This window comes from Lontra canadensis, unplaced genomic scaffold (genome assembly GCF_010015895.1).
Source record: "Lontra canadensis isolate GAN:19392208 unplaced genomic scaffold, GSC_riverotter_1.0 scaffold24, whole genome shotgun sequence".
Taxonomy (NCBI): domain Eukaryota; kingdom Metazoa; phylum Chordata; class Mammalia; order Carnivora; family Mustelidae; genus Lontra; species Lontra canadensis.
This window is the reverse complement of record NW_022631018.1, coordinates 16,404,501-16,419,128: the sequence shown is the minus strand read 5'-3', so window position 1 is coordinate 16,419,128 and position 14,628 is coordinate 16,404,501. Positions and strand designations below refer to the sequence as shown.

The 14,628-nt window shown below is 39.6% G+C and overlaps 1 protein-coding gene across 2 annotated transcripts in view; it reads left to right on the top strand.

The window, feature by feature from the left end:
- Positions 1 to 761: 761 nt before the first annotated feature.
- Positions 762 to 14,628, top strand: part of WDR64 (WD repeat domain 64) — a 137,587-nt gene continuing 123,720 nt past the window's right edge. For both annotated transcript variants that reach the window (XM_032862931.1, XM_032862930.1), the window contains exons 1-2: positions 762 to 1,012; positions 6,232 to 6,362. In XM_032862931.1, coding sequence (XP_032718822.1) covers positions 868 to 1,012; positions 6,232 to 6,362 — 276 coding nt within the window. In that variant the 5' untranslated portion in view covers positions 762 to 867. The remainder of the gene's footprint in view (positions 1,013 to 6,231; positions 6,363 to 14,628) is intronic.

The window sequence follows — 14,628 nt, the reverse complement described above, 5'->3', positions numbered from 1 at the left end:
TACAGGTGTACATCATGATGACTGCACAATTCTATACATCATTCAGTGCTCACCATAAATGTAGGACCATCTGTCACCATCCTACATCACTGCAATACCATTGACTATATTCCCTCTGCCGTATTCAACTAATGACATCTTGAAGAACTTTCTTCTCAGTCAAAAACTACTCCTTGCCCATCTCTGCCTCACTTACTTTAATTGAACGTCAATGGATAAAGGAAGAAGAGAAGTTTTTATTTCCTCCGACCTCTAAAAATATCTTTTTCAGGAACATAAATGACAAATGCTGAAGGACACTTTCATCTTTAGAAGTGTTTTTAGGATGAATGTCAAGCTCACTCTCCACAGCATCTTGAGGAAGGTAAATGGTTTGAGGTGTGAGGAGGTAGAGGGGAGAGAAAGTAATGCCCAATTTCCTTCCCTAGGGAAGGAAATCCATCCTACTTCCCTCTCAGGGGGTGCCCCCGCACACACACTCATTCACTCAGTCACACACACATACACACTCATACACATACTCACACAGTTTGTGAGGAAAGAAAGCTGAGTGCCCTCCTTATAAAGCAAGTGGAGGTTACAGAGATATTATGATGCAATGAGGACCATATGAAAGACACTGGTAACATTATGAGGTCAGGATTTTTACTGAAATGCTTCTCTATATGAAATGCATTAGACGAAGCCAGGCTAAGGTCCCAGTGGCGACTCTGACTCCTACCCACAATATGAGATTTTAAGATCAAAGGGATGCAACCCAGGACAAAACTTGAGGCAGGGAGGCAGTGTGACAACTGGAAGTTGTTTCAAGTTGACAAATTTGTGCTCTTTCTTTCTGCACAGAAATAAGAGATTCCCTATGTCACTATGGATACCAAGGAGCAAAAGCATTTAAACACTGAACTTCAGATTAGTAATTTTAGGACAGCCTTGAAGGGGTTTAAAAACTTGGTTGAGCAAGCAGCAGCCCAGAAAAGAGATGAAAGAGGAGGACTGCTTATCCAGAAAGAAGGTAAGGTCAGTGATTATAAGCAGTAGAGTCAGGTGTGTTGATGAGAACTGTGAAATGTTTCAAGCCATCAAAGAGAAGCACCATAGCTTAAGAGCCAAGACATCAAATGACTCGCTAAAGGCCTAAGTGGTCCTGGGGGAAGCTTCCTTCACTTCTCTGAAACTTAGTTGTCTCAAATGTAAAATTAAGAGATTGGATGAAGTGATCTCGAACGGCTCTTCCGTGGGATCTACACCCAATGGCTTGTTGGTTGACCTGGGACTCTCAGGAGTACACAGTGACCATTAGCAAGCCATGGAAACCACCCTGCTCTCTCTATACTTAAGGGTATGGTGAGACCATAAAGAGTTTCATAAGCAGAGCAAAGTGTTTTTTCTGCAACTTTGCTTCACTGCCTCTCCCCATATCTCTCGGCTGAAATGATTCAAGCATGCCAAGGTAAGCGGAATGAGGTAGGCAGTAGTCTGCCAAGTATATTAACAGCAGAAAAAATGACACAGAATGGTGGGTCAGCGCTCTAGGGGACAGCTTCAGGGCATTGTGGATGGCACTGAGGATAGCAGTGACAGATAAGGCTTACCAGCACAGTAAAACACTAACAGAACAAAGCCTGCTGTTACAAGGAAAAGAGCAGAGCCCCTATAACCGTGATGGGGTTCGCATAGCCAGTTTCTGACTGTCCCAGGCTGTACAGCCACAAAAGAATTGAATTGTTGACTTCGGATGATCAAACACAAGCTGGTATTATTTGAATAGTGGTCAAGAATTTATAAATCACCTTTGAAAAAGAGAACTTATAAATCACCTTAATAAATATAAATTAATTGATTCTCTTGACAATTCTAATAGGCAAATATTACTATTATTGCTATTACCCCCCAATCCTATTTGTTAAAGGATGGCAGGTACAGGAAAATCATCTGCCTGAGTCACTCAAGCTCTATGTGTTAGAGCTAAGCCTCAGAGCTTCAAGATGGACTTTTTAGATGAGTGTGAACTTGGCTGGGCTTTCTAAACCATTACACAGAACTTTTATTTTTCCCCAGTCAGCCTGTTTACCCATCTCTGTAATTGATTTCCCAAACCTTTACCACTTCTGTTGACTCCTCTCTGGATCTCAGCTCCTTTCAGCTATGGTTCCAGCATCATAAGGAAAAACAAGACCAAAAGACAAGAATTCCCTCAACCTCTCTTTCCTCCACTTCTGAATTTCCCCAAAGCAACACCTGTCATTTTGTCCATCTGTCCTCCCGTCCAAGGCTATCACTTTGCTGCAACAACTTCAAAATCTCCTTTACACTGGCTTTGTTCTCTCAAACTAAATATATTCCCAAACATCCTGACTTTGACTTTCTTTTCCCTATAAGGTATCACTGTATGCCTTTCTTTGCTTCTCCACTAAATTTCCCCACAGCATCACCACTTAATTTTCAATCTATTCAAGTCTGACTTCTCTCATCACTTCGCTGAAAATGCTCCTACTGAGGTATCCCAGCACCTAATATGACTGCCAAATTCAATTGTTTTCATTTTCCAGCATACCTGGACCCTTCATTGCATTAGCTCACGCCTCTGCTTCCAGAAACTATCTCCTTCTGTGTCTCTCATCACACCTCTCTCTTATTTTTTTCTTTCTCATTCTTTCTTTGTCTCTCTCTCTCTCTCTCTCTCTCTTTTTTTTTTTTTTTGAAGTCTTCCTGTGTTCTCTCTCAGTCTTAAAGCACTGATGCCACCCACCTAGTCTCCTAAACTAGATATCTTGCTATAACCTTTGACTAATTCATGGGATCTTACTCTTGGGTTATTACAACAGGGGTTCAATATAATCATCTTCTTGCCAAGAGTTATTCCTTAATTTTTTTTTTTAAAATGCCACATCCCTGGCTTATTAACTCTGCTCTAAAGTCCATATATGTGAACTTGGCATTTGGGGCTATTCCCAGCCATGCCTCAATCTACCTTTATCGTATCAGCTCCTGGAACTTTCCCTCTATGAACTTTCCATCCTAAATGAACTTTTCAGCATTCCCAAGCACCTCATACTCGTAATGACCCTGATTTTGTATGTATCATTCCTTCAGTGTAGAATGTCTTTCCTCCCTTTTGTTGTCCCCATAAATCTTGCTCATTTTTTAAGACCAAATCAAATCTCACCTTTCTGTAAAACCTTTCCCCAAACAAAGCCACCCTTAGCACGGTTAATGCACTTTCTTGCCATCTCGAGGATTTCCCTTGACCTGCAGAAATTGATGTGTGCTCCTGCCCCTTCTCTCCACAGCACTTGCCCTGTGAGTGCTTGGAAGGCTTTGTAACCCTAGGACTAGCCCAGTCTTGTGTCCAGGAAGTGCTCCTTAAATGTGTGCTAAGCAGGGGTGCCTGGGTGGCTCAGTCGTTTAAGCAGCCGACTCTTGATCTCAGGTCAGGTCTTGATCTCAGGGTCATGAATTCAACCTGGGCATGGAGCCTATTTAAAAAAAATGTGTGCTAAGCAAACAAGGTAATCTTGCTTTCACTTCAAGCTTGCAGTCACAAAGCCACATTGAAAAACTTTCCTCCTCTGTAGTACATATGTGTATATACGTGTTGGTATATGTATACATATGTTGATACAGAACGAATATATTTCAATAGATATATAGTAATATATATTTTATAGAATACTATACTATAATATACTACAGCCCAATGTATAGTAGGTATATTATATGTCTATTATATATAATATAGATTCAATAAGAACTAATTACTGCTAGATTTCCTAATCTGACAGAGGGACTGATCTGAAAGACTGTGAAGGAGAAATATAATCTTAACTTTTCAGACTGTTAAGGCTGGCACACCTTCATATTCGTTCTTAATACTGGAAAATAAGATCTGCTTCTCACTATAGGCAGGAAGCTAAGAATCAGAATGTTTTGATGTCAAGGAATTCATCTGCGCTCTTTAATCTTCTTGTCAATGACCTGATAGAATTAAAATCACCCTAGGAAAGAAAAGTTTCATCATCCTCCTCTAGCCACATCTACAATGAGATACATTTACATGGAGACACATTACACTCACCATGGTGTGAATTTAAAGAGGCTAATCTATTTAGATATCTCATAAGAATTTTAACTGTCGTATGACCCAGAGGGAATGCTTTATTTTCCCCAGGAATCATGGTCCCTTCTCAATTGCCCCTGCTTTGGTAAATAGCACCAGAATCTGCTGAGTTTGAAAACCTGAGACCTAAGCGTGAATCTAGAACAGGATTTCTCAAGTTTGGCACTACTAACGTCCTTGTTCTGTGTATATGAATGTGGGCTGAGGGAGGGGATATCCTGTGCATTGAAGGATGGTTAGGCATATCTCTGATCTCTACTAAGTGCTGTAGCATTCCCATCCCTAATTCTAACAAGCAAAATTGTCTGTAGACGATGTTGCCAATGTCCCTGTAGGAGACAGAGTGGAAACCTCCCCTGGATGAGAACCACTGGTCTGGAATCCTGCCTGTCCTTAACTCATCACTCCTGCCCCCCAACAACTTCCAGTCCATTAGAAGTCTTTGCCATTCTACTTCCAACTGTATCTCACCATCTCCAGTCCTACCTCTCAGTGCCTATATCACTTATCAATGAAGGACATTTCCAGGAAAGAAAGGGATTTTTTTTTAAGATTTTATTTATTTATTTGTCAGAGAGAGAGAGAGTGCGCACAAGTAGGCAGAGTGGCAGGCAGAGGTGGAGAGAGAGGCAGGCTCCCTGCCGAGCAAGGAGCCCAATGTGGTACTCGATCCCAGGTCCCTGGGATCATGACCTGAGCAGAAGGCAGCGGCTTAACCGACTGAGCCCCCTAGGCGTCCCAAGAAAGGGGTTTTCATTAATAACTAAGTTGAGAAAATCAGTTGCATCATTCTGGCCACGCCTCCACTATCTGAAACCTGGACTAATGCACTAGCCTCTCTCTGGGCTCATAGCTGTCGCTCTTACCTCTCCCAGCAGCCACTATGCTTTGAGAAAAGCAAACCTTACCAGCATGCTGAGAATACAATACAAACTGCTGACTCCAGCCTGACCCTCCTTCTTGATAATCTCATGTGACAGTGCTTTCCCTCTCCTCACTATACTCCCTACCCAGTGACCCTCCCAGAATATGCCAAACTCTGTCCAGACTCAAAGTCTTTTTGTTTGTTGGCTTCTGCCTGAAATGCTCTTGTCTAGCTTTACACATGGCTGACTCCTTTTTGCTTATCGGGTCTTGGCTTAATTTTTTACCCATGTCCTTAGAGAGGCTTTCCTGAGGCCCATCGCTGCTACCACCATTGTTAGGTAATTCTATCACAGCACCGTATTGGTTTCCTTCCTAGTATTTAGCTCCCTCTGTACCTTTGTACTTTACACCTTTGTACATTTACTTTGCTACTAAGGTGTGACATACAGGAGAGCCTCCGGAGCACGCTAATCTTAAGTGTATAGCACAGTAGATGTGGATGTTGTAAACATATCTGCAGCTACCAGCCAGATCCAGGCAAAGAACATTTCTAGCATCCTGGAGAGTCCCCTTACACACAGATAACTGCTCATCCAATGCCTAACTCCAGTAATTAGTCTTGCCTGTCGCAATCGGTAAATATCTTGTTTCTTTACATGTGGATTTTATGTTTCTCCCACTAGAACGTAAACTCCCCGAGGAAGGGAACTTGTTTATTTAGTTTGAAGCCCAGTGTCTGCCTCAGTTCTCACACTTAACAATAACGATGCCTTTTCGTGTCAAACTCCTTCTTATCTTTGGACTCAATAGTAGCTCCCAAGTGAATCACTAAATTTGGCGGAATCGAACTCAAGCATGGTGTGTGTGTGTGTGTCCACATACCATCAAGGAACCGATTAAGAATTGCTCTTTGCTCCTGTCTCTTCTACCTGAGATGAGCTCTCGCAGACACTCCTGATTGGTAAAACTTTTCATAATAGGAAAGAACTAATCCACTTTCTTATCTTTGTATTCCTGAACAAAACTCCTTGTTGAAATGTAAGCTGTGGAGGAAGGACTGAAGACCAAATTTTATACTAAGTAATATTTTAGTCAAGGACTGAGTTATGTTTCTAATGTAAAGAACCTTAAAATGAGGCATTATCTGGTTTTAATAGGTTGAAATGAGGAAACTGATTAGAAGATAGGAAAAGGAGCTGAGTCCTTGGAGTTTGGTAACAATGTTCTTGCAATTTGTTACAATGCAGATGTAATCGATTATGACAAGTTTTATGAGGCTGTGCAGGAACTCTTTGGTCCAGAAGTGAAGAGTCAAGATGTGAAAAGCTTTTACAGGAAACTCTGCAACAACCCCGATGTACCTATCGACTGGTGTGAGGTAGCACTTTTCATGTTTATCATAAGAAATCCAGGTATTGTTTCTCCTTGTTCAGAATAAATAATTTATCCAAGTGTGATTCCCACAGGGGTTAAGCCCATGGCGTGTATGTGGCATGTGTGAATGCCATTAAAGATGTGACCACCGTCCCTAACTGAACGTGAGTGAGACAGACAGAAGTTTAACTATATTATTCATGGCTAACTCTTGAATACTCTTAGACGGGGCTGCCAAATGGAAGAAATATACATGCCATTAACAACAACCAATATGTTAAATGCCTTCATTACATTCTCAAGGAGAGATCTTCCTTTTCAAATAGTTTCAAAGCATACAAATCTCATGTGAGAGAAGAAAAAGACTACGGTTGACCACCTCTACCATTTCGTGAGTCGCTTCCCTGTCTGTGCAGTTCTGTGTCCCTTCCACCATTGTCTGGCGTTCTTGGATGAACATAGAGAGGCATGTTTGGTTAAGTGATCTATGGACTATACATATCTATATCTATGGATCTATGGAAAAGGAGAAAGGAATGCCTCTGATCATTGTTGAAACTCACAGAAGACTGCACTCTGTAGGTTTGTTTGTAAACCAGATTCTTCTTATTCTAAAAGGATTCGAGGTAACTTACAATTTTAAAAATTGCACACATGCTTATAAGCAATGGAAGTAATATTAAAAATTATCAGGCTCTTTCTCAAAAATCAGTAGATAGAGGGACACCTGGGTGCCTCAGTCAGTTAAGTGTCTGACTCTTGATTTCGGCTGAGGTCATGGTCCTCAGGGTTGTGAGATCGAACCCTGTGTCGGGCTCTGCACTGAGCATGGAGCCCGCTTGAGATTCTCTTCCTTCCTCTCCCTCTGCCTCACCCCTGCTCAAAAAAAAATCAGTAGATACAGTAGACAAAAAGAAAAGCAAAGATTGAAAGGATTTGCCTATCATTTTTAACAAGCTGGTAGATACGTATAAATAGAACTTTGAACCCAAGATATGGGAAAGACACATCTTCCCAACTATATGCACATCACAAAGCTGTGCATGCATAAAAGTAAAAAGGGCATTTCAGTAAACTCCAATATAAGAAAACTAGGAATCAATAATAAAAGATTGCTCAAATCCCTAAGAACTGACCAAATAAAAAAGAATTAATTTTGGGAAAAAAATTGTAAACAAAAAGCCTATTAAGCCTTTAAAGAATACATAATTCCTGCATTATATGTAGTTTTGTACAACTTAAGAAAAGCTGATAAGTTAACCCACTCATTTTATGAGGCTGTAATAACATGAACTGAACAGAAAAAATGCTGGGGAATGATAGGCCAATATTGATGCTGAAATCCTAAATAAAATTTTAACAAGTCAAGTCCAGCAGTGCATTAAAAATCATTTCTGAGTAGAACTCATCCCAGAAAAGTAAGGGCAATTTAATATTAGAAAGTCCAGGAACATATTTCATTCAATATGTTAGAAGAGAAAAAAACAATACAATAATTTTAATTAGAAGTCAGCACGCTAAGGCCCACAGGCCAAACTGAACAGCCACGTGTTCTGCAAACAAGATTTATCGAGACACAGAACACTCACCCATCTGTATACTTTGTGGCTCTGTCTGTGTTACAAGAACAGAAATAAATAATGTGACAGAGACTGAATGCTCTGTAAGTCAACAATATTTACTACCGGGCCCTTTTCAGGAAAAGCTTGCTGACTCCTGATCTTAAACTAACATAAAAAATTTTTTTGATAGAAATCCAGTAGCCATTCCCATTTTTACAAAGAAAAAAAAATCTTAGCAGAATAAGAATGATGGACAATTTCCTGAACTTGGTAAAAGGTTGTGTTCATTTTCTGGAGCTGCTGTAAAAAATGACCACTAATTTAGCAACTTTCCCCTTGGTATTGACGTAGAACATTGTGTAAGTTTAGGTACACAACGTATTAAATTGTACATTTCTCTATGTCAAAATGGCCACCTCCATAGGGTTAGCCGTCACCTCCTTCGTGTCATATGATTACCGTTTCTTCTTTGTGGGGAGAACATTAAAGATCTACTCCATTGGCAACTTTGAAGTACACCATGAGGCATTCTTAACCATAATTGCCATTCTGTACATTAGATCCCCAGAACACATCCATCTTATAATTGGATGTTTGAACTCTTTTAATAACATGTCCCCTTTTCCCGGATAAGCACCATTCTAGTCTCTGTTTCTATGAGTTCAGCTTCTTTTGATTCCTCATATAAGTGATATTATGTCTTTCTGTGTCTGACCCAGATGCCCCTAGGATGTGCTTTTCTAACCAGAAGTTTCTAGAAACCTCTTTAATCAAGGGTCACATTTAATGATAAAGTACTAGGAACACTCCAGCACCTGGGTGGCTCAGTAGGTTAAAGCCTCTGCCTTCAGCTCGGGTCATGATCTCAGGGTCCTGGGATCGAGCCCTGCGTCGGGCTCTGCTCAGCAGGGAGCCTGCTTTCTCCTCCCTCTCTACCTGCCTCTCTGCCTACTTATGATCTCTGTCAAATAAATAAATAAAATCTTTTTTAAAAATACTAGGAACACTCTCATTAAAGTTAAGAGCAAGAAAAGAATGACTATTATCTTTACTGCTCTTCAACACTTTACTGGAGATTGTAAGCAATGAAAAGACAAAAACAAACAAACAAACAAACAAACAAGATTTATATACCAAAGACAATGAATCATGAATGCCAAGCTTGCTTCTTTTTCTTTCTCTGCCTCCTTCTCTTCCTTCCTTCTTTCCTTTTTTCTTTTCCATTCTTTTTTTATAGCCTGTTTCGGTTGAGCTTGCCTTTAGAGCCCTATATTCAATGGTCAATTTTCCAGTGTGTCTTGGGTTTTCAGCAGCAGGTTTCTGAGAGTTGCCGTGCAGTTACCTGAATTCTGTATAGCGATGACCTGTTTTTCTGGAACGATCACGAGTTAACGTTTGTGTTGCTAAAATTAGAGGGAATGTTAGTCATTTTGTCAGAATCCACTACGTAGAACTTGAGAGTAACTGCTGGGTATTACCAAAGGTAGAACCCCTGAGGAAAAGTTGGGCCAGGACCTGAAGAGGCCCCCTGATTAGAAGGCACAGGTAAAACAAGACAGCTGTATTGGTAAGATGGCCAGAGAATGACGGGGAAATGTTGGATTTATCCTTCGTGATGGTACAGCAGCACGAAATCTCAAAGAAGCTTTGCTAGGAAAGACCCTCATCGGAGATGGAACCCTTAGAAACTCTAGACTGCCGCACTGCCCAAAACACTTGCCCCTACCCCCAGGAGGCTACTGAGGACTGGAAATGTAACTAGTCTCGACAGAGATGTGCTATAATTATTGAATACACACTGGATTTCAAAAATGTAATACATGAAGGTGGTGTAAAATGGCTCACTAGGAACTTTTTATATTGGTTACGTGTGGAAATTATATTTTGGACACATCAGGTTAAAAATGTATTATTAAAGGGTGCCTGGGTGGCTCAGTTGGTTAAGCCTCTGCCTTCAGCTCAGGTCATGATCTCAGGGTCCTGGGATAAAGCCCCGCATCGGGCTCTCTGCTCAGCGGGGAGCCTGCTCCCCTTCTCTCTCTGCCTGCTGCTCCCCCAGCTTGTGTTCTCTCTCTCTCAAATAAATAAATAACATCTTTTTAATAAATACAATTAAATCAATTCACTCTTTTTACATTTTTAATGTGGCTACTAGAAAAATTTAAAGTTACATATATGGCTCTCATTATGTTTTTATTGGACAGCAGAGAAAACGTCAAAATAGACATAGAAGGAATTTGCCCTGATCAGCAAAGATGGGTTTTTGCTGGCAAATGAATGAAAGATGGACAGACCACGTCCCACAGAAAGAGTCCAACTTTGTTCTTTAGGAATAGTTCCAGAAAGAATGAGAAGACATTTGGCATTGTTCTCTAAGAACACAAGCATAAGAGAAAAAAGTTTAATATAGTGTGTTTAAACACCAGAAAATCAAAAAAAATGATAACAATTAGCCACCATGATCAGAAATGCTTATTCTGAAGAATGTGATTTCACATTCTTTACTCTCAACTGGTTCTACAGATAAGTCAGATGTGCAAAACATCCCTTTTTATTTGAGCAAAATTATAAATAGAGGCCCATACATCAAATATGTAAAAGTTTTTAAATTCTAAGTTTAGCAATTATTAAATTAAGTAGGTTCTATCCTCAAATTTTGACAAACATGCCTTAGTAATGTCCTGGAAGTCCAAGTGAGAATTTAAAATTCTAGTACTTTGTAGTTTCACATCGAAACAGGGAGACAAGGGGAGAGTTAGGCCTGGCCTGTGCTCCTTCTTTTAGTGTGTGTGTGAGTGTGTGTGTGTGTATTTATATATTTATATACAAACATATACTCCGGGACTCCGGGATCATGACCTGAGCCAAAGGCAGTTGCTTAACCAACTAAGCCACCCAGGTGCCCCATATATGACATATATATTAACAAACGCCCTTAATCATCCAAAGATTAGCTTAAAAAATCCAATGAACAGTAAGACAGAGTTTTAAGAAATCAAATTAACGATAAGACAGTGAGTAATTTTGTAGGAATACAGAAATAGCTGTCTTTTTTCCTAAAGGTTGTAGGTGTACAAAATAAACATGTTTTTTCAATCACACTGTGTAAATCCTTTGGATACTGTCCCACCTACTCATAACTTGAATTCTCTGTCACTAAACTTGGAGTAGCAATAATTTTGAGAATCACATATCCTCACTGTTCTCAATTTTTTAATGAACATTTCTCACGTGCGATGGTTCATGTACTTGAATTTCTAATGTAATATTTCTGGATCACCAAAAATATGAAAATGAGTATATAATGAGTAATTCATATCAACATCAAATAATTTATGCATTTCAAGAAATAACAGAAGTCTGTTGATACTATATTACACACTTGGATTCAGAAAATCAATGCTCTATAAATGTCCCAGGAGGCCAACAAATGAGACACGGTCAATCCACTTACGTGAGAACCTGGCCTCCATGTTCTCAGTTTTGAAGAGAGAGAATTTTGTTACAAATGTTTTGTTGTATGTAAACAGAACACTTCTTTGTCCATAAAATAAATGGATGAAGGAATAAGTAAAGAAAACCCAGATTGCTTCATTGTGTAGGTGAGGAATTAGAGCCCCATTCTTTTCCACATCTACTCCCTCTTTCTCCTTCTCCTTCCCTTTCTGGTTAGAACATCATAATTATCTTGCATTTGTCTTTTTTCGGACACCTCCTATGTTCTCATCTACTCTCCTCAACAGCCCCTCCCCACCACGTAGACTGAGGCGGGCGATGTTTTGCAATAATAAAGATGAGGGAAATGAAACACATAAAGGTTAATTGACTTACCAAAAGCCACAGGGAAAGTAGGTTTTGGTCCTGGAGCTGAGACTTTCTCCTTCTGTCTGCAGTAGTTTCATATGACATTATTCTGTTGTATCACCTGGGTTCTTCTCTTCATAAATCACACGCAAGTTTAATAGAAACACTTGTGAGCAGCCTCTGTAAACTGTATATACATGAAGAAAAATGAGGTTTAAGAAAATATTGCAGGAAGCATCTCCTCCTATTGTTCTGTCATTCTCCTCACAAACTATCTGTGCCAATGCTCCTAAGAGGCATTTCTATTCCAAGCGGTGTGACCTAACCTTTCTAACCTTCAATCCATCACCTGTAAAATGGAAATTCAGGGCTGGAAGACTAACTTTGTCTCAGTACAGACTACCATTTTTTAAAAAAATCAGTCATTGTTAACCTTATCAGGTAAAAAGAACTGGGTTTATTCTTTTAAAGTCAAGCACGAATGTAAAAAACTGATTCTTTTTTTAAAGCTTTTATTCATTAGAGAGAGCGCGAGCACAAGCGGGGTGGGGAGAGGGGCAGAGGGAGAAGGAGAAGCAGATTCTCTGCTGAGCAGAGAGCCCAATGTGGGGTTCAATCCCAGGATGCCAGGATCATGACCCAGGACACTTAAACAACCGAGCCACCCAGGCGCCCCAAAACTGATTCTGAATACAAATCTCTTTGTTGTAGCAATGCCATAAAAAGGCGTACTTTCTTTTTCTAGATTTCATATTCAAATGCACTTGGGAAAATGAACGTTTATAGAATAATGAAACCTTGTAGCTCAACTAAAACATCACCTAGACCTTTCTTTTTAATTTATAAGGAGAAAAATTAGATGTAAAGAGATCCAAGGAAATGTGATGGTATTAAGTTTATAAAACTAGTCAGTGCTAATTTTGGTAGAGATACAATCCACTTTTCCTACAAGACAATCTTAGTCTATATTTCCAGTGGGCAATTCATAAACACATTTTTTCTTAGGAGCATACTCAAATTAATTTTTAAAAGAGGCACGAAACACCACATGGGTGCCTACAACTCTGTTCTCCCCAAAGTGATTTTAAGTGAATTATTATAAATCTAAAACTGTATCTGCTAACTTCAAAAGTATATTTTTTTAAAGTTTTTTTTTTAAGATTTTATTTATTTATTTGACAGAGAGTGAGCACAAGTAGGCAGAGCAGCAGGCAGAAGGAGAGAGAGGGAGAAGCAGGCTCCCCGCTGAGCAGGGAGCCGGATGTGGGGCTCGATCCCAGGACCCTGGGATCATGACCTAAGCCGAAGGCAGACGCTTAGTGACTGAGCCACCCAGGCGCCCCTCAAAAGTATATTTTTTAAAGATTTTATTTATTCATTTGAGACAGAGAGAGAGCTAGACAGAGAGTGAGACACCATGAGCAGGGGGGAGAAGCAAGCTCCCTGCTGAGCAGGGAGCCTGATGCGGGGCTCCATCTCAGGACCCAGAGATCATGACCTGAGCCAAAGGCAGTCACTTAGCCAATGGAGCCACCAAGGCTCAAAAGTATTTTTAAAATGCTCCAGGGTAGATTAAAAAATAGGTTGACACCTTGCAGGTTTTTATTTTCTTCTATCTGCTTTTTATCTCCTCCGAATGTTATACATGTTCCTTATGTAATCTGGGGAAAAAAGTGTAGTTTAATAAATGAATCACTTAAAGCATGGAGCAAGTCCTTTAAATAACATAGTTAAAGAAAATTAATACTCTAATGCATTATTAATACTAGTTATAAATTATTCCAGACATGTCACACGCACAGCGACTCATCTGAAATTTAAATTGTTGAAAGAGAAATTTGAGATCTTTGAGGCTATAGTTCATCATAGGAAATATGTTTTCTGCTCTTTAAAAACATTGGTTAAAACATTTCCTTTCAAAACATAAAGCTTTAGCTGTCTTTTGTGAAGGAGTTTATCTGGTATAAAGGTTCTCAAGTTTTTCCTCGGGAAATTCGTTTTTAGCATCCTTTGGAAATTATTTATGGTAAACAGTGTAATATTGTGTTATTACAAGTGAGAGTAGCAAAATTTGCCACTTCCATAAGAGCAGATGTCCTATGGGATGGCATGTACCTATAGATGTGACTATAAATTACATGTAGGACAGACTGCATGGAGAATGTGTTGACTGGACAGGGAGCAGAGGGCCCCAGTGGATAGCTTCGAACTAGCAAAAAGGACACCTGAGCTGTGCTTCCGTACTGTCTCCTGCAAAACTGAGAATTCTATTTGCTCAAATGCTGATATCGATTGACTTCCTACCTGGAACTTGGAGCCATCTGGGTACTTTTTATTTATTTATTTATTTTTGTATTAAAAAATTTTTTTTATTATTAACATGTAATGTATTATTTGTTTCAGGGGTACAGGTCTGTGATTCATCAGTCTTAAACAATTCACAGCACTCACCATAGCACATGCCCTCCTCAATGTCCATCACCCAATCCCCCCATCCCTATCCCCCCATCCCCCAGCAGCCCTCAGTTTGTTTCCTGGAGATGAAGAGTCTCTTATGGTTTGTCTCCCTCTCTGGTTTTGTCTTGTTTCATTTTTCCCTCCCTTCCCCTATGATCCTCTGTCTTGTTTCTCAAATTCCTCCTATCAGTGAGATCATATAATAATTGTCCTTCTCTGATTGACTAATTTCACTTAGCATAATACCCTCCAGTTGCATCCATGTCATTGTAAATGGCAAGATTTAATTTTTTATGGGTGCATAATATTCCATTGTGTGTGTATACATATATATGTATATACACACATATATATACACACATACATACACATATATATGCGTACATGTACGTACATGTATATACATATATATGTGTGTGTGATATATATATATATATATATATATAT